We start from the raw sequence: 21,921 nt of genomic DNA, 5'->3' as shown, positions 1-21,921 counted from the left end.
AACAACAAAGAATATTATAAACAGTATAGGGGAAAAACATGAGCTTTATAGGAGGGCAAATCTACATTTGAATTTTAGTTTTGCCACTTAACTATGTTATTAGAGCAAATCACTTAGCTCTTTGAGCTTCAGTTTTCTTTCTGTAAAATGGGAATATAATGCCTGTCTCCCACTGGGCTAATGTGGGGCTTGAATGCAGTAATTCTTATAAGATATTCAGTGCAGTGCTTGGTGTATAGTAGATATTTAGTACACATGAGCACTACTGTTATTTTTAATAATGTGAATTGATGCATTGATGTGTGTGTGATAAGTCAGGGTGGACATTTGGGTGCATATGTTTGGGGATAAGCACACTTGAGTCTGCTTGATCTGAGGGTAATTGGAAATGGAAACAACTCAGGAAAAGATAATGTATAACATGGTGCCCCATGGCTGTTTGCCTCTTTAAAATGAAGTAATTCCAACACTTTTGAGTCAATTGGCAACTGTATGATGTGAATGCTCAAATAGGAAGCTAATAATTTTCTTTACTAACTACCAGCTGTACAAACTGTCATGCAAATACTGCCTTATGATTTACGTAAACATTGAAAAATCCCATGACTTTATGTTTATGCTTGGATTTTTTCTATGGTAGAATACCTAATTGAATTAATTTCAAGTGTGTTTGTCTGTAAACCAGCCAAATATTTCCTTTTAAATACTTGAGCTCTATGTTGAATATACAGTTATGGTTCTTAGCACTTACTTTGTTTCAGTAATTAGATTTCATCCTATAATCCTTTAATGAGGTTCCAGTTCTACATATACTAGGCTGTCTCCAATCCATATTAAGTGAAGATTTTTCATCTTATACAGGTTCTTCCAGGGGACCCAGCCCCCTAACCATGGGAGCCCAGGACACCCTCCCTGTTGCAGCAGCATTTACAGAAACGGTCAATGCCTACTTCAAAGGAGCAGATCCAAGCAAGTAAGCCTGGGGCTTAGTCCACTATATTCTCCAAACTCTATGCTATTCACGGGGAGCACTCCACATATAATTATTTCATTCCACATACTAAGACCAAAAAAACAATCTAGTCAGCAATAACAGGTGGCATAGTTAGAATTAACTTAATTATGAATATTAACTCACTGCTTTCTTTAAAATATATATATTTAATATATATATACATATATATATATACCCTCCTCATGCTGGGGCCCTTGGGGAAGCCAGTGCCCCACAGGGCCCCTCAAGGCCCACAAGCAAGGCCTCTTGCCTCTGCAAGAGGATATATATATATATGTGTGTGTGTGTGTATATATATATATATATTCCAAAAGGTCCAAAACTGTAATCTTACTGCCCAGAAATCTCTGATTCAGTCTTTTTTGTAAGTTACAGGAAACCCTAACTCAACTCTGTCAACAATGAGAAAATGTATTATCTCACAAAAGGAAATGTCTAGATCATGTCTTTATTGTCTTAGTCTTTCCTGGCTGAGAGTCACTCACCTACAAACTGAAACAATGGTGCATTTGAATGAGAACCTGGAATAAAACTACCTTTCTGTAACACATAGATTAGTAAGAGAATAAATTATATTAATATGTAACCCTTGTTGAGTAAGGAAAAACTAGCCAAAAAATTGTAATCACAGCAAAGTAGAAATTTTAGATAAAAATGTACCAGTCTCTATTTACATGAGCCTCATTTCACTTATATCAGTACATCTTTACAATGGACTTCACCTGAATGCACATGTAATGTAATTAGATACTTTCCTCTCTGTAAGGAGTCCCTTGGATGGGGTTCAGGAAGTCTATGGATCCCTTGAAATTATATTTCACATCTAATGTGTGTGTCCACATGCACATTTGTCCATAGAGGGTCTACCGCATTCATTAATTTTACAAAGAGGTCAGATTTAAAAAAAAGGCCGAGTGATTGTTAGTCTACATTGAAAACTAACACCTAAGTCAAACTGGTTTTAAAGTGTGTGACTAATGCAATTCCAGGTCTGAATTTGAAGGATAAACAAAGGACAAACCTGGGAGAGGAAAGAATTGCTTTTTGTTTTTTACTTGCAGGTACTAGGGCTTAGAAAACCTTGGTATCCATGGAATAAAAGATCAGAAAAAAATTAAATGTGCATATACTATAGAGCACTATACTGTTTTTTAAAAATTTTATAAAGTGATATTAAGGATAGTTAGGACTTGGATCTCTATATATATTTTAAGTGAGAATCTATATGACTAATTGTTAATCCTCTTTACACTTCTGAAATGGTAGTGTTTTTTAGTCTAAATCTAACAGTATTATGTTGGAAAACTAATACAATTAGTAACTCTACTCCTATCTAGCCACTGGGATCTATCAACTTCCCTAAATATCCTTTGAAACAACACTTAGGTTTTATTCTGGGCCCAGAGTTTTGCAGAGAAGTAAACACTGTGGACTCTGGTGCTTAGTTCATTTGGGTTGCTATAACAGATTAGGTGGCTTATAAATAACAGAAATTTATTTCTCAAAGTTCTGGAGGCTGAAAAGTCCAAAATCAAGGCCCTGGCAGGTTCAGTATCTGATGAGAGCCCACTTCCTGGTTCATAGGAATCTTATAGAGTGGAAAGGGCTAAGGAGCTTTGTGGGTCTCTTATAAAGGCACCAGTCTCATTCATGACGGCCCTACCCTTATGACCTAATCACCTCCCAACAGCCCCACCCAAATATCATCACACTGGGGATTAGGTCTAAATATATAAATTTTGGACATCTCAAACATTCAGTCTATAGCCCTCTGGTTTCTCCCATGCCTTTTCTTTTTCATCTTCAAAGCAAAAAGATCATTTGCCACAACCACACATCACTAGAAATTAAAAGTTCATCATAGAGTATGCATTTGAACTGTTAGAGAAAAGTAAGCATCATGAGTTTAGTATACATACTTTATATACATAAATATGTGTTTGTTCTGTGGACTTCTTCTTTGAATAAAGAATTTAGGTAATTTTCTGTATCACCAGTTCTAAGGACTACTTATTACTGACTAACCTATACCTTAGAAAACTCAGGGTGCCTTAAATTACAGGTAGAAACACACCCCCAAAAAAATGACTAGTGAAAACTGTGGAAAGATATCTATAATGGAGTGAAAACCACTGGGAATCAGACAAGAATGAATTCTTTTTTGTACACTTACTAATTGGCTTTAATTCATTCATTTATTCAGAGAGATCTAATTTGTAGTAAGGATACTTCTGCCCCCTAAAATCTATTTTCAATATATCATGTCACCCCTTGGCTCAAAATCTTCCTAATTTGTTCCGAGTAAAAACCAAATGCTTCATAATGATGTATAAGTTTTTTCCTTCATGACGCATCTCAGTTGCCACCTCTCTGATCTTGTCTCTGTCACTCTAGTGCTTGTTCATGCCCCACTAGCTACTCTACCTTCCTGGCTGTTTGTCTTTCATCAGCCCAATCCCATCTGCATCTCAAGGTCTTTGCATCTGCTGCTCCTTCCACACTAGTGAGATCTTCTCCCAGATATCTGAGTGACTTGCACCCTCCCTTCCTTCAGGATTCTTCAGCAGGTATATCAAACACCATTTGTGTCCATCTGTGTAAAACAGAAACTCTCCAACCCTCTCTGCTGTCAACACTTCCTTTCTCCCTACCTCACTGACTCTTTCTCCATAGTTAGCATTTTACTTGTTTTCTCATTAATGAACACTTTAATTAATGTGTTCCATGTTTTCAGTTTCACTGTCCGTCCCTTCTTCCACTAGAGTGTAAGCTTCATGAGAACTGGGACCTTGAGTGTTTTGTTCATTGTTGTATCCTCAGTACTTAAAACAGCACCTGGCAAGGAGTACCCAAAGCTTATTTGCTGAACAAATTGAGTCAAATTACTCACTTAACATTTACAGAATGTCTGCTATGTGGCCACCAATGTACTAGTCAGTGGTATATTGGTGGTGAAGACAGTTGATATGGAAAATAAGACTTGCACAGAAATATAATGCAAAGTCCATTATAGGAGGGGAATAGATATGGGAAAATGGGGTTACGAAGTCCTTAATAATAATCTTTTTTAAACCCCAAAAAGTGCTGTAGCAGCCTACCAGTCACTTGTGGAACTGCCCCTATACAAGCTCTTGTTTCAGTTTCCCCAGCACACTATGACAACTGAGGTCTGTACCTGTGAGCCTGGCATCCATGACCTTGGCATTTCAGTGATGTGGCACTTGAACCAAAGGAATTTTAGTGCTTTTCCTATCCCCTCCCAAATTAACTGAGTCTTTTAAGGATAGCTGCATATATTGAGTCTTTTTTCAATTATATTGTTATAAAGTAGTTGCAGCATATACTGTATGTTGGTAAGTGGGAGATTTAGTATATTTCACTGAAATCATGAGATCTGAAACTTATGAACTGATTATGAAGTGACATTCTTCTAAATTTAATTTCATCTCCTGTGATGAAATTAGAAATGAATCATTCTAATTGCTGTTGCTTTGTCATTCGCTTTCAAGAAAACAACTGAAGTTAAAAGTTTGATCATGGGGTGAGGTGGGGTAGAGGCTAAAGCCAAACACAGCACCATATGGAGAAATGATACAGAAAAAGGACGTGGGTTTCCTTTGCCTGTGGTTCTCTCTCATCCTGTATCAAAGGTGTTCCCATTTGTTTTCAGACCACACATTGAAATGAGACATATACTACTTTATTTTGTATTGTGACATGTAATCCATTCAAATATAGTTACACTCTTTCTGAGTATTCAGAACACCTTGTAACAGATATGATATCTGAACATACACTACTTTATTTTATATTGTGACATGTAATCCATTCAAATATAGTTACACTCTTTCTGAGTATTCAGAACACCTTGTAACAGATATGATATCTGAAACTTTCTCAGTAGCTCGTAAGCAGAGAATTCCTTGACTTTGCTGCCTCCTAGGGGAAACATATCTCCTGTTATTAGCTCCTATTTGAACAACCCTGGTGGTAGGAACTAATTCTCTAACTCCCAGGAAAACCTTTGGTTTCCCAGTTGTATTCTATCCTTCTCTTCTCACCATATTTCTATTACACATTCAAGTGTCTGTCTCCTTGCTTAAGCGGGAAGTTTGCTCAAGGTCATGTTTGTCCTGTTTCTTACTGCCCATTCTATATATGCATTATATAATGTCTGGTTCATTGATTAGGCAGCTGACATATAATTGGGAAATGTATGAATTTATTTTTTAAACATTTTATTGAGTTCCTACTCTGCACTGGGTTCTATGTTTTGCACCTTTGCCTTCCTAGAACCTAAGACACAATACTTGGCTTCGCAATACTAGATAAAATAATGTGCAAGAAACTACAAAATAGTTTTTTTTTTAATCTGTCCATTTGTCCAAGGAACCTAAAGACAGGAAAATCTAAAGAGGGCTGAATGGAAAGGATATTAAGGAAGGCTTTGGAAAGATCTGCCTTTGAACTGAGTCTTGAAATATGAAAAGGAGTTTTTGCCTAGTGCCAAAGTCAGTGAAAAGGAATGATAAATAAAGGAAGGGAAGTAGCCTATGTATGGAAGTCTGTATGCTTGAAAAGAAACGTTTAGTTATCAAAGCAGTAGAAGTTACATTTCATGTAAGGGATACACTTCTGACGACCTCATATAAATTAAATCCATACGTTTCCTGACCAAAATTGGCCAGCATTTCTGTTGACCAGCTATCATAACGCTTCCTGTGGCAAAAGGGACAATCCAATTCATGAGTCACTTGACCGGCTGACCTTGAAATTTTGTCATTCTAGACAAATTTGTGGGGATTCATATGATTTCACATTTACTTCATAAAGTACATGTGTTAATATTTCCATATTGCAGTATTTCAGATTTCCATGATTTAAACTCACATAAAATATACCCACATCACTCACTGATAAGGATAGTCATTACTGTTGAACAAAGCCTTTCCTTTAATGAGTGAGTATAGGTTGAAAATATTAATTATATATAGAAAATTTCAGATTGATTTAGACATTGAATGGATTAATAAATCATCAAAGATCTGACTCTGACAATTGAGATAAAGTACAGAAATAAAATGTAGGTCAGGAGCCTGGGTGCTTATTATATTGGCTTATACTGACTACTTCTCTCATCATCCACCCAACATTGTAAGCCCTTTGAAGACAGAGGCTATTTTGCTCATTTTTTAATTGCCTTCCCACCTAAACAACTTACATATGAGTCAATAAATGTTTATTGAATTAATAAATACCACCCCCTCCTCTTGATGACTTGCTTTCAAAAAACAAACTTTCTCCTCGACCCTGACATCATGTAGAGCTCATTTTGCAGAACCTGGAAAAGAAACTGAGCAGAGTGCTCACCAAATAAAAAACATTCGAGCCACTGCTGCTAACAATATACTGAGTGATGGCAGATGCTACAGTCTAATTTTAAAAATGCTCTGGCTAGCTGTTGTCTTTTTCTAGAGTTGTCAAATAAAATTTTTCCTGTCTCATATGTTGGAAAACGTTGGGTAGACTCAGCTTAAGGGGAATTCCAGGCTTAGTACCAATTCATCACCAGTAAATCAAGCAAGGCTCATGAATCTAACACACAGAGAAGGAAGACAGCAGAGTTGACACCAAACTGAGAGATCAGCAATATTCTCAGGGAGAGATGGAGGGGCAAACTTCCAGACACCAAAATTCTCATTCAGAGCAGTTTAGAGTTAGAGATGATAATACCTGAGAGGGAAAAGGGTAACTTTAGGAAGCTTACCTGCCCCTCCACCTCTAACCCGAACCCCCAACTTTGCACATACAAGGCTATAGCCGTTCTTCACATAAGCTATTTTGAATGTGTACCAAGGACCATCTCACCTGAGCCACTCGTGTCTCATCAGTCACAGTTACACAGCATACAAGGTGAGTATAGGACAAATAGAGTTTCCTATATTCAAGTGTGAGCCAAGTTTTCATTGACCAAGCTCAATTTCCCTAGAAAGTACACTAGGGAACAGTGCAAGGGTCAGTTATCCAGATGTATCGGAAAGTCGTAAAGAAGTTCACTCATTATAAATATTTATTATTTCCCGAAGAAGAATAACCATTTTGAGGTTTCTGCTTCTGGTCAAGATGGAGTAACCAACTGACCCTTCCACCTGAAAACACTTCAAAATGGACAAAATATATGAAACAATGATTTTCAAGACATGGGATCTCAAGGAAAGGACAGTCATCCCGAGAGGTGAGGTGTGCCCTATGACTGCCCCGACTGACATCCTGGGAAGTATCCAGGCCATGGATATAGAGAGAGCCCACCAGTCTCACAGCTGTTCATGGGAGAAGTCTCACTGAGGCACGTTACACTGCAAAACTGGCTGAGGAGGGTGCCCAAGGAAGCTAACGGCTCCAGGTACTGGAGAAGCTGGCAGTGGAGAAAGTATGCATATGAAGGAGCCTGGCGCCACGGACCCCATCTGGGCACTGGGGCAGCCCAGCCACAGGCACCTCTGAAGCCAGACGCTACAGAATCTGCCAGTGTCACTGGGGTTGCAGTACCCACACCCTGGGGCACCACATCCCTCCTGCACTGCAGGAGCCTAGCTCTAGATAAGCCGTGAGTACTGCAAGGAGCCTGCCTAGCAAGCGCACTGCAACGAGGAAGAGGAAAAAAATTGCTTCGTTTTGCAATGTCTCTCTAGTGCCCTCTACTGACAAAATATAACATAGTACCTGTTCGCCAAGAAAAAATACATACCTTAAGGGCCCGATACTAATTCTCTAAAAGCAGGCAGTAGAGGGTGAATTGAAACTCCATTCGTTTTATTTAGAAATTGACACATAGATCCTAAATTTCATGTGGAAATACAAAGGACCTAAAATTGGCAAAACATTTTTGAAAAAGAACAAAGTTGGTAGAATAAAGCTACTTGATTTCAGAACAATTTAAAAGCTACAGTATCAAAACATATTGGTTGTGGTATTGGTATAAAGATGGACAAAATAGATCAATGGAACAGAACAGAGAATTTAGAAATAGACCCACACATATGTGGACAACTGAATTTTAACAAAATTACCAAGTGGATAAATTCTACAGATGGTAGTAGGATGATTAGATATGTTCATCCACACAACTAAAAAATAAACTCGAACCTATACCTCATAGAAAATATCCAAAAATTAGCTAAAAATGGATCATAACAAGGAATGTAAAACTAAAAAATTTCTATAATAAAATAAGTGAAATTTTTGTGACTTTCAGGTTTATCTATGATTTCTTAGATAAGACTCCAAAAGAATAAATTGATTAACTAAAACCCATAAAAGAATAAACTGATGAATTAAAAACATCTGCTCTTTGAAAAAACAAAAAACTTCTTCAAAGTTATTAATACTCTAAAGAGAAATAAAAACAAGCCAGACTGGGAAAAAAATCTTTGCAAAGCATGTATCTGTTAAAAATATTTGTATCTAGATTGTACAAAAAACTCTCGAAATTCAGTAAGAGAACAGAAAACTCAGTTTATAAACTTGGCAGAAAGTTTGAGCAGACACTTCATCCAAGTATACAAATCACAAAGAAACACATGAAAAGATGCTAACATCCTTAGCCATTAGAGAAATGCAGATTAAAACAACAGTGAGATACCATTACTCACCTATTAGAATGACTAAAATTAAAAAGACAGACCTACCAAGTGTTGGTGAGGATGTGAAGGAATTAAAACTCTCATACTCAGCTGTGTTTTCCACTTCAGAAAACAGTTTGGCAGTTTCTTAAAAAGTTAAAGGTACACCTACCATATGATCCAATCATCTCACTCATATTTACCCAAGAGAAATAAGAGCATGTGCCCATAGACAGACTTGTACACACATATTCATCACAGATTTATTTGTAATAGGCAAAAAAAAAAAGGAAAGAATTCAAATGTTATTCAATAAATTAATATTTAAGAAAAAATTGCCTGTGGTATATCTATATTCTACCCAGCAATAAAAAGACATGAACTATTAATTGACTCACTATGTGAGTGAATCTCAAAATAATTATGCCGAGTGGAAAAAGCCAGATTAAAAAAAATCACGCACCTTTTGATTCTGTTTATATAAAATTTTAGACAGTCCAAACTAATGTGTACTGTCAGAAAATATATTAGCAATTGCCAAGAGATAAGGAGGAAAGGATGGAAAAGTACAGGAGAGAAAAACAAAAACACGAGATGAAGCTTTTAGGGACGTTGGAGATCTTGACTATCTTGATTGTGTGATCATTTCACGATGTACATTATGTCAAAAATTATGGAATTTTACACTATAAATAAGTGCCAGTTGTATATCAATTATATTTCAATAAGGCCCTTTTTATTTTTTTAATTTTTATTAGACTACAGTTAATTTACAATGTCATGTTAGTTTCAGGTATACAGCAAAGTGAATCAGTTATGCCTATACACATATCTAGTCTTTTTTAGATTCTATTCCCATATGATCATTACAGAGTATTGAGTAGAGTTCCCTGTGCTATACAGTAGGTCCTTATTAGTTATCTATCTTACATAGATTTGTGTGTATGTGTTAATCCCAACCTCCCAATTTATCCCTCCCCTGCATACCCCACGGTAACCATAAGTTTGTTTTCTACATCTGTGACTTTATTTCTGTTCTATAAGTAAGTTCATTTGTCATTTTTTTTTAGATTCCACGTATAAGCAATATGTGATATTTACCTTTCTCTGTCTGACTTACTTCACTCAGTATGAAAATCTCTAGGTCCATCCAATGTTGCTGCAAATGGCATTGTTTTATTCTTTTTTATGGTTGAGTAATATCGCATTCTATTATGTATGTACCACATCTTCTTTATTCACTTCTGTGTTGATGGACATTCAGGCTGCTTCCCTGTCATCGCTATTGTAAATAGTGCTGCAGTGAACATTGGGGTGCATGTGTTTTTTGAATTATGGTTTTATCCCAATATAAGGCCAGAAGTAGGATTGCTAGATCATATGGTAGTTCTATATTTAGTTTTTTAAGGAACTTCCATACTGTTCTCCATAATGGTTGTACCAATTTAGATTCCCATCAACAGTGTAGAAGGTTCCCTTTTCTGCACACCCTCTTCAACTTTGATTGTTGTAGATTTTTTGATGATCTCCATTCTGATCAGTGTGATGTGATATCTCATTGTAGTTTTGGTTTGCATTTCTCTAATAATTAGTGATGCTAAATAAAGCTTTTTAAAAAAAAAACAAAAAGGATTATTCTTCCTTCCAAATTATCATCCAGCTGTATTAACTTATGTATGTGACTGATTTTATAGTTTCAACCAAATAGACAAGTTAACGGAATGAAGATCTAATTAAGTGGGAAGCAGAAAGTTTACCCCATGAGTCCGTAAAAGAACATACTGAAGGCATCAATCGTGTTACTCAGAGAGCTAAAATAAATCCCAGTGAATGGTGTGACAACACTGTGTAGTTTAATATCTTCAAATATACTGCCAACCATTCAGAAATCAAACAGAGAGAGAACCACCAGGATAAATTACTCTATTTGTGAGGTGAACATACAGACTTTTCTACAGGAAAAGAAAAGCTGTCCTTTTATCCTAACAATGCAAAAACACCTTCAACAAAATAGCCACCTTTTGGAGTAAGTGTTAATACAGAACTTTTGAGTCCTCAAGTCTTAGAAACGAGTTAGTAATTCAGAGTGAATTGTAAGAGCTTACTTTTTCTCTCTTCTGCTATGTCATAGTATTACAGAAATCTTTGCTTTTCACAACTGCTTTGATTCATAGCATGTTGACCTGGGTTTCCTCTCTTTCCTCTCACGTGTTGTGACATGCCAGATGTATCGTGAAGATTACTGGAGAAATGGTATTGTCTTTTCCTGCCGGGATTACCAGACACTTTGCCAACAACCCATCGCCAGCTGCTCTGACTTTTCGGGTGATAAATTTCAGCAGGTTAGAACACGTCCTGCCAAATCCCCAACTTCTCTGCTGGTAAATATATTTTCCACAAATTTTTTAAAGATGTAGGTGTCTTACCATGTTATTCTTAGATGAGAGATGTACATTAGCAAGAGGGAAGCACTGTAGAGAAATTATTGTTATTCAGATATATTTATAGATTGAATCCCAGAACTCTGTATATATCTGTGAGTATATATATATGTATATATATATATGCATATGTATACATATATTTTTTTTAATGGCCAAATATCTCAAGTGGCTAAAGAGACATTTAGAGTAATAAAATTTATTCATTGTCTATTTTGCTTATCACTAGTAGACAGTGAATGAGGATGATGGGAAATGAGCATAATAAAAAGAATAAAATCCATTTATTGTATTGGCATCTTTTAAAAATCAAATGATATCTGAACTGTAAGCTACTCTTCACGTAAGCTTAATCTCTTTGTGAGACATGTAAATTCATTACACTGTAATGGTAATTGTTTTGATGGAATGCTACCTGTGTGGCATCAAAGAAGCTTTTCTAAATTTGTTAATACATTTCACATTTCCTATTAAATCTGAACATGATGTTTTGTCATATATGTGCATATCCACATTCACACAACACGTACACACATACATACAATTAAAAGTGATCCACTATACATGTTTATTATTGGCAATGGATGAGACAAAAAGAAACATTCTTGGTAGTTTTTCCATCAACAAGTCCTGATAGTACATCTAAAATTCTATCTCTAAAATGGCCACTTTTTCCCTTTATCATGACTTCTATCCAAATGATGACCATCATTTCCCTGGACCACAGCTAATGCTTTCCTCTTCCCCTCTCAGCCTCCAATCTTGCCCCACTCCTTTACACATAGCCAGCTTTTTGGATGAAAATCAGGTTGTCCTCCCTTATAACCTTCTGGAGGCTTTGCATTACAACTAGTGTACCATTGCCTTCAAGGTCCTGATTCATCCACTCTTGCCTGGCTGTCTATCCTCATCTCCCACCATCCTCTTCGGAATCCTTGTAGCTGCAGCCATTCCTGCCCGTCTTGGGAATGACTGAGTCCTTTCCCACATCAAAGTTTTGTACACTTTGTACAGTTTTTACTCTGCCTTCAATAGGATTTCCACTCTTCTCCACCAGACTCCTACTCATCCTTCAGATCTCAGCTCCACTCAGCCTTGCTTGACCATCCCACTGTCCTCCCCACTCCCAAACTAAATCATGTAACCTTGTTATTCTCTCTCAAGATTCCTATTCTTTCCATTGTCACACTTACTAAAACCAGTAATTATATATCTGTTTGCTTTCTTCATTCATCCACCTTCCCCACTAGACTATAAAACACATGAAGAAATAGAACACATCTATTGGATCACCACCATATCCTCAGTACCTTCCACTGTGCGTAATAAGGACTTGAATAGTACTTGTCGAATGAATGAACAATTCAACTATAATTTAAAGAATTTTATCAAGCTGGATATTTATGAAGAAATAGCTAAAGGTCATTTGGAATTTGAGGGCCAATACAGTCACTCTCTTTCTTGGTTGCATGAGACTTTTTCACTCCAGTGATGAAAAAACAGTCACAGGTCTTTCAGATGATGACTAAAATCATCTCCTTCTCGTTGGTCTTTATGATAGTTTAACTGGTAAACCTGATTCCAGGCTTAAAAATATAAATGAAATGCTCACCTATGAAGTGAAAGATAAACATGAAATGGCCAAGATTGGAAATGAACAACTTCTTATTTCTGTTTCCCTCTGTGTTTTTGATGTGCACATTGAGCCAGTTAATTTTATTTTTCTAGGTTCCTCCATCTGTAATTAGGAATTGTGTGCCACTATTTCACCAGTTTGTTTGTAAATATCACCGGTGGGATAGTCATAGTTTTTGTTGCATTTTTAGGCAGATATGTTACCAAGTTCTTAGGTGTATATATATGTGTGTCAGAATTTTATACTTATATTAATACTTCAGTCTTATGAATTGAATTAAATATCAGTCTGAGAATATTCCTGTTTGACAAAACATTATATAGACCCTTAAATTGTTTTTTAAACAAAACAAAAACTCTCATTAATTTGGACTTTATCAAATGTATTTGATGACTGTGTTAGGGCTGTGATTGCTTGTATGTGTGCTCAGTCATGTTCCACTCTTTGAGACCCCACGGATTGTAGTGCATCAGATTCCTCTGTCCATGGGATTCTCCAGGCAAGAATACAGGATTGGATTGCCATTTCCTCCTCCAGGGAATCTTCCACACCCAGGGATCAAACCTGTATTTCCTGCATCTCCTGCGTTACAGGCAGACTCTTAACAGCTGAACCACTAGGGAAGCCCAGGACTATGATTAGTGACCCATTAGTCCTACAACATGTTTGGTTTTTGTTATACAATGAAGCTCCACCACCCCTACTACCACACCTAGTTTTTAAAAGCCAATGGAACCCAACATTATTCTCAAATACAGCTCAAGACTCCTTTCATCTGTCATCTTAATCCTCTCTATTATCTTTACTGAAAGACATTTAGGGTACCAAATTGGTCCCTGGAGACATTTGGGTTTGCAATCCCTATAACAGGGAGCAAACTGAAATTTACTTCTGCTTCTCCCTTATGAAAGGGTTTGGTTTACCAGGGATGTTTAGGAACAATTGTTAAACTAACTACAAGTCTAAAGAATTCTCAAGACTTCTTGAACATTCAAAAATTGCATCTCTGTATAAGCTTTGGATTGCCAAAGCTTTCTTGACCACTTATTAAAGCAAGTTTTCCTGAGGAATTATCATAGACACATGACTCAGCTTATTGTGTTGTTAAATATATAATTGAGATTTTTCAGTTATTCAGATTTACTTAACACAACTTAATAAAATGTTGTCGTTGTTGTTCAGTCACTAAGTTGTGTCCGACTCTGCAATCCTGTGTACTGCAGCAGGCTTCCCTGTCCTTCACCATCTCCCAGAGTTTGCTCAAACTTATGTCCATTGAGTTGGTGATGCCATCCAACCATTTCATCCTCTGAAACCCCCTTCTTCTCTTGCCCTCAATCTTTCTCAACACTAGGGTCTTTTCCAATGACTTGGCTCTTCATATCAGGTGGCCAAAGTGTTGGAGCTTCAGCTTCAGCACCAGTTATTCTAATGAATATTCGGGGTTGATTTCCTTTAGGATTGACTGTTAGATCTCCTTGCTGCCCACCAGACTCTCAAGAGTCTTCTCCAGCACCACAGATCAAAAGCATCAATTCTTCGGTGCTCAGTCTTCTTTTTGGTTCAACTCTCAAAGCTGTACATGACTACTGGAAAAACCATAGCTTATTAACATTAATAAAATAAAATGTTGCTGGATATTAATTCCACATCTGTTTTGGTATAGTGCAATAAGACTGACCTGGACTGTAATCCTGACCCTGTTACTTATTTAGCTGTTCAACCTTAAGTAAATTACTTAATTTTGCTGAACCTCTATTATTCTTGTCTCCTGCCTCCTTGTATAGCTACCCCTCAAGAAGCTCTGGATAACTTGGATGTTTTAGATAATAACAGTTTAGACAGCCCTTATCAGCATCTTTAGCTTAACTTGGCCAGGGGCAAAGACAAGGGACCAAGAGTCTTTTCCATTCACTTCCTACCTGTCCAGAGTAATAGGACTTTGCTTTGTCCTCAACAGCCTGTATCAGGCACAACAGAACCATAGGGGTCTTGCTGATACTTGGGCCCTACAACCACTCTGGACCAGGATCATTTTTAAGGCTCTGATTATGCTTGGCTTCTGGAGGCTGAATCATAGAAATTTACCATTTGTCTTTATCACACCCTTCTGTTTTCTTACCCTCTAATTTTCTCTTTTTATAACATTCACTTGTCTTTAAAAAAGAAGATCCTTCTTTCTTTGCAGGGTAGATATTAGTGAAATAGTTTATAGCATAGATAACAGAGTGCCTAGCACATAATAGATGCTCAAAAAATTCTAGCTACTGTTATTTTATTCTACAGGATATTCTGAAAGTGAAATGTCAGTAAGTTACTTAGACACTTGGGCCCTCAATTTCCTCATTATGCAGGAAGTTAGCAAATGCTTTTCACAGTCTTGCCTGATTCTTTTGCCATTGAGGCAAGCATTTTCAAGAAACATCAGGGGAAGCTATCAACTCCCCTAGGGATACAAAACTCATTTAATTCACCAAGACTGCGCTCTCTAGTGTAACTGCCATGGTTATTATCATTTACATTCCAGAATCATTTTGTAAGTGAGGTGACTTTGTATGATTTAAATGCTCTTAGATGAACTACTGTGAATATTAAAAAGGGAGCATGATAATTTTAGTAACACACTTTTCTCCTCAGTTGGAGAAAAAGAATGTGTTTACTTATAGCCAAATATATAAATCAGTAATTTCTGAGAACCTACTGTTGAAGTAAATTCAAAAGAAAATCAATGTATATGACTCCTTGACTGCATTAACTGACTAATTTAGAGGAAACAGTGGTGATGTATTAGAGGTATTAAATTTGGGTTAATAAATAATTCACTCTTTGAAGCAACCAGTTATCATTATGATTGGTTAATATCACTGGGTACTCACTGGGATTTATAGCAATACAATAATGCCTCACTATGGATATTTATGAGCTTCCCTAGTAGCTCAGATGGTAAAGAATCTGCCTGCATGCAGGAGACCTGGGTTTGACCCTTGTAGTCCCCTGGAGAAGAAAATGGCAACCCACTCCAGTATTCTTGCCTGGAGAATTCCTTGAGGAGCCTGGTGAGCTACAGTCCATGGGTTGCAAAGAGTCACACACTACTGAGTGACTAACACTTTCACTTTCACTTTCATGGGTATTTATTAACTTGATACCATTCAGGAGTGCAACTCTACTTTTGTTAATAATATAGTCTGTATAAATTCTTAAAGATTGAGATAGAAATCAGATGATAATTTGCTAAGATGCTTTTTTTGTGTTTTGTGTTTTTCACAAGATGCTACTCAATCAGTTTTTCTTCCCAATTAAATAGTGATAATACCCAAAATGATGCCAATGCCAAGGAATTCTGGGTAAACATGCCAAATTTGATGACTCACCTAAAGAAAGTGTCGGAACAAAAACCCCAGGCTACATATTATAATGTGGACATGCTCAAATATCAGGTAAGACTATTTATATGGTCAGAGTGTCTCTTTCATATTACAAATGTATATTCTGTCAACTTAAAAAAAATGTACAATGTGAGAGTTGTGAGTCAAGTTTTATTTGGGGCAAAATTAGAAGTATAGCCTTAGAGGCAGCATTTCATATAGCTCTGAGAAATTGTTCCAAAGAAGTAGGAGGGAAGTCAGTATATATGTGATTTTGGTGAAGGGAAAGTACATGCAATTAAGCACATATTTTTTTGCAGGTTTCTGCTAGTCTCATGAAGGTTACTGCTAGTCATGAAGAGCAGATATCACCATGAAGGATGTTAGTGCTTTTCTAGATATGAGGAGAACTGGGCTCATAAAATCAGCTCCAGAAAATATCTAACTTTCTGAAGACCTGTTCTGCTGGTTTTTTCCAGAGCACTAAGTGCCTCATTTTCTGCCCTCCACCCTAAACTCTTTCAGGGGCTGTTGAAAATCAGCAGTTACAGCAGCACATGATTTAATCCTTGTAGAGGTAGAAGGCAAGTGCCAATTTGTAGTTGACAATTCTAGCATACTTAACATTAAATAAAAGTAAAGTAACATTTCTTTAAATATTATTTAAAAGCTATAATCTATAAGAATATAGAGATCTTAAAAGGATGTGTACAGACTATTTAGAATATTCATGCATTATTTGAAACTTACAAGTAAAAAAATTTTATTCAAATTTAGGGAAACATGCCACAAAAATGAATTTGCAGAAAACTATGTCAATTAAGATTCCAAATATTGACAAAATAGTTGATCATAATTTTGTTAAGGGGGCTTCCCAGGTGGCAGAGTGGTAAAGAATCTGCCTGCAATGCATGAGACATAGGTTCAATCCTTGATTCGGGAAGCTCCCCTGGAGAAGGAAATGTCTACCCACTCCAGTATTCTTGTCTGGAAAATTCCATGGGCAGAGGAACCTGGTAGGCTACAATCCATGGGGTCATAAAGAATCAGACACAACAGTTGCTAAACAAAATTTTGTTAAGAACATTACTGTACTAAAATCTGTTATTTTAAATGATTAAATGTAAGTAAGTTGGATTTTTTTTATAATGTGATAGTCCCACAAAATAAATTCTAATGAAACTTATGTTAAGAAATAATTTAAGGTTAACATTAACGAATTCAAAGATAAAAACCACATGACTATCTCAATAGACGCAGAGAAAGCCTTTGACAAAATTCAACATCCATTTATGATAAAAACTCTCCAGAAAGCAGGCATAGAAGGAACATACCTCAACATAATAAAGGACATATATGATAAAGCCACAGCAAACATTACCCTCAATGGTGAAAAATTGAAAGCATTTCCCCTAAAGTCAGGAATAAGACAAGGGTGCCTGTTCTCACCACTACTAATCAACATAGTTTTGGAATTTTTAGCCACAGCAATCAGAGAAGAAAAAGAAATAAAAGGAATCCAGATTGGAAATAAAGAAGTAAAACTCTCACTGTTTGCAGATGACATGATCCTCTACACAGAAAACCCTAAAGACACCAGCAGAAAATTACTAGAGCTAATCAATGACTATAGTAAAGTTGCAGGATATAAAATTAACATGCAAAAATTCCTTGCATTCCTATACATTAACAGTGAGAAAACATAAAGAGAAATTAAGGAAACAATTCCATTCACCATTGCAATGAAAAGAATAAAATACTTAGGAATAAATCTACCGAAAGAAACAAATTTTTCTGGGCTCCAAAATCACTGCAGATGGTTACTGCAGCCATGAAATTAAAAGATGCTTACTCCTTAGAAGGAAAGTTATGACCAACCTAGATAGCATATTAAAAAGCAGAGACATTACTTTGCCAACAAAGGTCTGTCTAGTAAAGGCTATGGTTTTTCCAGTGGTCATGTATGGATGTGAGAGTTGAACTATAAAGAAAGCTGAGCACCGAAGAATTGATGCTTTTGTACTGTGGTGTTGGAGAAGACTCTTGAGAGTCCCTTGGACTGCAAGGAGATCCAACCAGTCCATCCTAAAGGAGATCAGTCCTGAGTGTTCATTGGACAGACTGATGTTGAAGCTGAAACTCCTATACTTTGGCCACCTGAAGCAAAGAGCTGACTCATTGGAAAAGACCCTAATGCTGGGAAGGATTGGGGGCAGGAGGAGAAGGGGACAACAGAGGATGAGATGACTGGATGGCATCACCGACTCTATGGACATGGGTTTGGGTAGACTCAGGGAGTTAGTGATGGACAGGGAGGGCTGGCATGCTGCGGTTCATGGGGTGGCAAAGAGTTGGACACAACTGAGTGACTGAACTGAACTGAAGGAAACAAAAGACCTATCGAAGAAAACTGTAAAACACTGATGAAAGAAATCAAAGATGACACAAATAGGTGGAGAAATAAACCATGTTCATGGATCAGAAGAATCAATAGAGTGAAAATGAGTATACTACACAAAGCAATCTATAGATTCAATGCAATCCCTATCAAGCCATCAACAGTATTTTTCACAGAACTAGAACAAATAATTTCATTAATTTTTATGGAAATACAAAAAACCTCAAATAGCCAAAGCAATCTTGAGAAAGAAGAATGGAACTGGAGGAATCAACCTACCTGACTTCAGACTATACTACAAAGCTACAGTCATTAAGACAGTATGGTACTGACACAAACACAGAAATATAGATCAATGGAACAAAATAGAAAACCCAGAGATAAATCCATGCACCTATGGGCACCTTATTTTTGACAAAGGAGGCAAGAATATACAATGGAGAAAAGACAATTGCTTTAACAAGTGGTGCTGGGAGAGCTGGTCAACCATCTGTAAAAGAACGAAACTAGAATACTTTCTAACACATACACAAAAATAAACTCAAAATGGATTAAAGATCTAAATGTAATACCAGAAACTATAAAACTCCTAGAGGAAAACATAGGCAAAACACTCTCTGAAATAAATCACAGCAGGATCCTCTATGACCCACCTCCCAGAATATTGGAAATAAAAGCAAAAATAAACAAATAAGACCTAATTAAACTTAAAAGCTTTTGCACAACAAAGGAAACTATAAGCAAGGTGAAAAGACATCCTTCAGAATGGGAGAAAATAAAAGCAAATGAAGCAACTGACAAAGAATTAATCTCAAAAATATACAAGCAGTTCATGTAGCTCAATAGCAGAAAAATAAATGACCCAATCAAAAAATGGGCCAAAGAACTAAACAGACATTTCTCCAAAAACATACAGATGGCTAACAAACACATGAAAAGATGCTCAACATCACTCATTATCAGAGAAATGCAAATCAAAACCACAATGAGGTACCATCTCATGCTGGTCAGAATGGCTGCTAACCAAATGTCTACAAACAATAAATGCTGGAGAGGGTGTGGAGAAAAGGGAACCCTCTTGCACTATTGGTGGGAATGCAAATTAGTACAACCACTATGGAGAACAGTGTGGAGATTCCTTAAAAAACTGGAAATAGAACTGCCATACAACCCAGCAATGCCACTGTTAGGCATACACACCAAGGAAACCAGAATTGAAAGAGACACGTGTACCCCAATGTTCATTGCAGCACTGATTATAATAGCTAGGACATGGAAGCAACCTATATGTCCATTGGCAGATGAATGGATATGAAAGCTATGGTATATATACACAATGGAATATTACTCAGCTATTAAAAAGAATGCATTTGAATCAGTTCTAATGAGGTGGATGAAACTGGAGCCTATTATACAGAGTGAAGTAAGTCAGAAAGAAAAACACCAATACAGTATACTAATGCATATATATGGAATTTAGAAAGATGGTAACAATGACCCTATATGGGAGACAGCAAAAGAGACACAGATATAAAGAACAGACTTTTGGACTCTGTTGGAGAAGGTCAGGGTGGGATGATTTGAGAGAATAGCATTGAAACATGTATATTACCATATGTGAAATAGATCAACAGTCCAAGTTCAATGCATGAAACAGGGCACTCAAAGCCGGTGCACTGGGACAACCCAGAGGGATGGGATAGGAGGGAGGTGGGAGGGGGTGATTCAGGATGGGGTACACATGTACACCCATGGCTGATACATATCAGTATAAGGCAAAAACCACTACTATGAAGTAATTAGCCTCCAATTAAAATAAATTAATTAATTCTAAAAAAAGAAATAGTTTGAGGTTAAAAGAATATTTAGTACAACACATTACAGGATATGAGAACTTTCTTTCTGTGTTTAGGATTGCCCTTTACCCAAGATTATTACTGATCTAATAATCCTGTTTCAAAACAGGGTTATACAGAGCCTGAATATCCCACTGATTCCAAGCCACTTGATCTCCTAGGTTATTATTTGAGTATTGCAAATTTTGTGATTAAATATGCTCAAATTATTTGCTTAAGATGAGGAATCTAAATTATTACTTTTGAAAGTTGTACTTTTTAACAGAAATCAGTACATCTCAAACATGAGTGCACTTTAAAATCACCAGGGGACTTATAAACAAATGCTGGTTCTGAGCTGGTCTTAATTATAGACAGACAGAGATATAGATATAGATAGATATCTATATAAAAATCTATTTGTAGATAAATAGAGATGGAGATAGGGAAGAAGAGAGGGTTAGAGATGACAGAGACAGAAACATCTTCTGGGCCCTGACACTCTCAGATATTTTTATTTAATTAGTTCAGGATGTGACCAGATCAGTTCAGTTCAGTCACTCAGTCATGTCCAACTCTTTGCAACCCCATGAACCTCAGCACACCAGGCCTCCCTGTCCATCACCAACTCCTGGAGTTTACCCAAACTCATGTCCATTGAGTCGGTGATGCCATCCAACCCTCTTATCCTCTGTCATCCCCTTTCCTCCTGCCGCAATCGTTCCCAGCATTAGGGTCTTTTCCAATGAGTCAGCTCTTCACATCAGGTGGCCAAAGTATTGGAGTTTCAGCTTCAACATCAGTCCCTCCAATGAACACCCAGGACTCATCTCCTTTAGGATGGACTGGTTGGATCTCCTTGCAGTCCAAGGGACGCTCAAGAGTCTTCTCCAACACCACAGTTCAAATGCATCAATTCTTTGGTGCTCAGCTTTCTTTGTAGTCCAACTCTCACATCCATACATGACTACTGGAAAAACCATAGCCTTGACTAGATGGACCTTCGTTGACAAAGTTTTGTCTCTGCTTTTTAATATGCTATCTAGGTTGGTCATAACTTTCCCTCCAAGGAGTAAGTGTCTTTTAATTTCATGGCTGCAGTCACCATCAGCAGTGGTTTTGGAGCCCAAAAAAATAAAGTCAGCCACTGTTTCCCCATCTATTTGCCATGAAGTCCCATGGCATGGGACCGGATGCCATGATCTTAGTTTTCTGAATGTTGAGCTTTAAGCCAACCTTTTCACTCTCCTCTTTCATTTTCATCAAGAGGCTCTTTAGTTCTTCTTCACTTTCTGCCATAAAGGTGGTGTCATCTGCATATCTGAGATTATTGATATTTCTCCTGGGAATCTTGATTCCAGCTTGTACTTAATCCAGCCCTGTGTTTCTCATGATGTACTCTGCATTTAAGTTAAATAAGCACGGTGACAATATACTGCCTTGACGTAGTCCTTTTCCTATTTGGAACCAGTCTGTTGTTCCATGTCCAGTTGCTTCCTGACCTGCATACAGGTTTCTCAAGAGACAGGTCAGATGGTCTGGTATTCCCATCTCTTTCAGAATTTTCCACAGTTTGTTGTGATCCACACAGTCAAAGGCTTAGGCA

General features: G+C 37.0%; 1 protein-coding gene across 21 annotated transcripts in view; it reads left to right on the top strand.

Annotated features, from left to right (window-relative positions):
* Positions 1-21,921, top strand: part of SGIP1 (SH3GL interacting endocytic adaptor 1) — a 233,782-nt gene that overhangs the window by 203,536 nt on the left and 8,325 nt on the right. For all 21 annotated transcript variants that reach the window (XM_081490832.1, XM_081490827.1, XM_081490816.1 and 18 more), the window contains 3 exons: positions 862-973; positions 10,863-11,018; positions 16,022-16,154. In XM_081490832.1, the coding sequence (XP_081346958.1) occupies positions 862-973; positions 10,863-11,018; positions 16,022-16,154 (401 nt within the window). The remainder of the gene's footprint in view (positions 1-861; positions 974-10,862; positions 11,019-16,021; positions 16,155-21,921) is intronic.

This window comes from Giraffa tippelskirchi, chromosome 5 (assembly GCF_054371585.1).
Source record: "Giraffa tippelskirchi isolate mGirTip1 chromosome 5, T2T-mGirTip1v1.2.pri, whole genome shotgun sequence".
NCBI classification, from domain to species: domain Eukaryota; kingdom Metazoa; phylum Chordata; class Mammalia; order Artiodactyla; family Giraffidae; genus Giraffa; species Giraffa tippelskirchi.
This window is presented reverse-complemented; position numbering and strand designations above follow the sequence as displayed.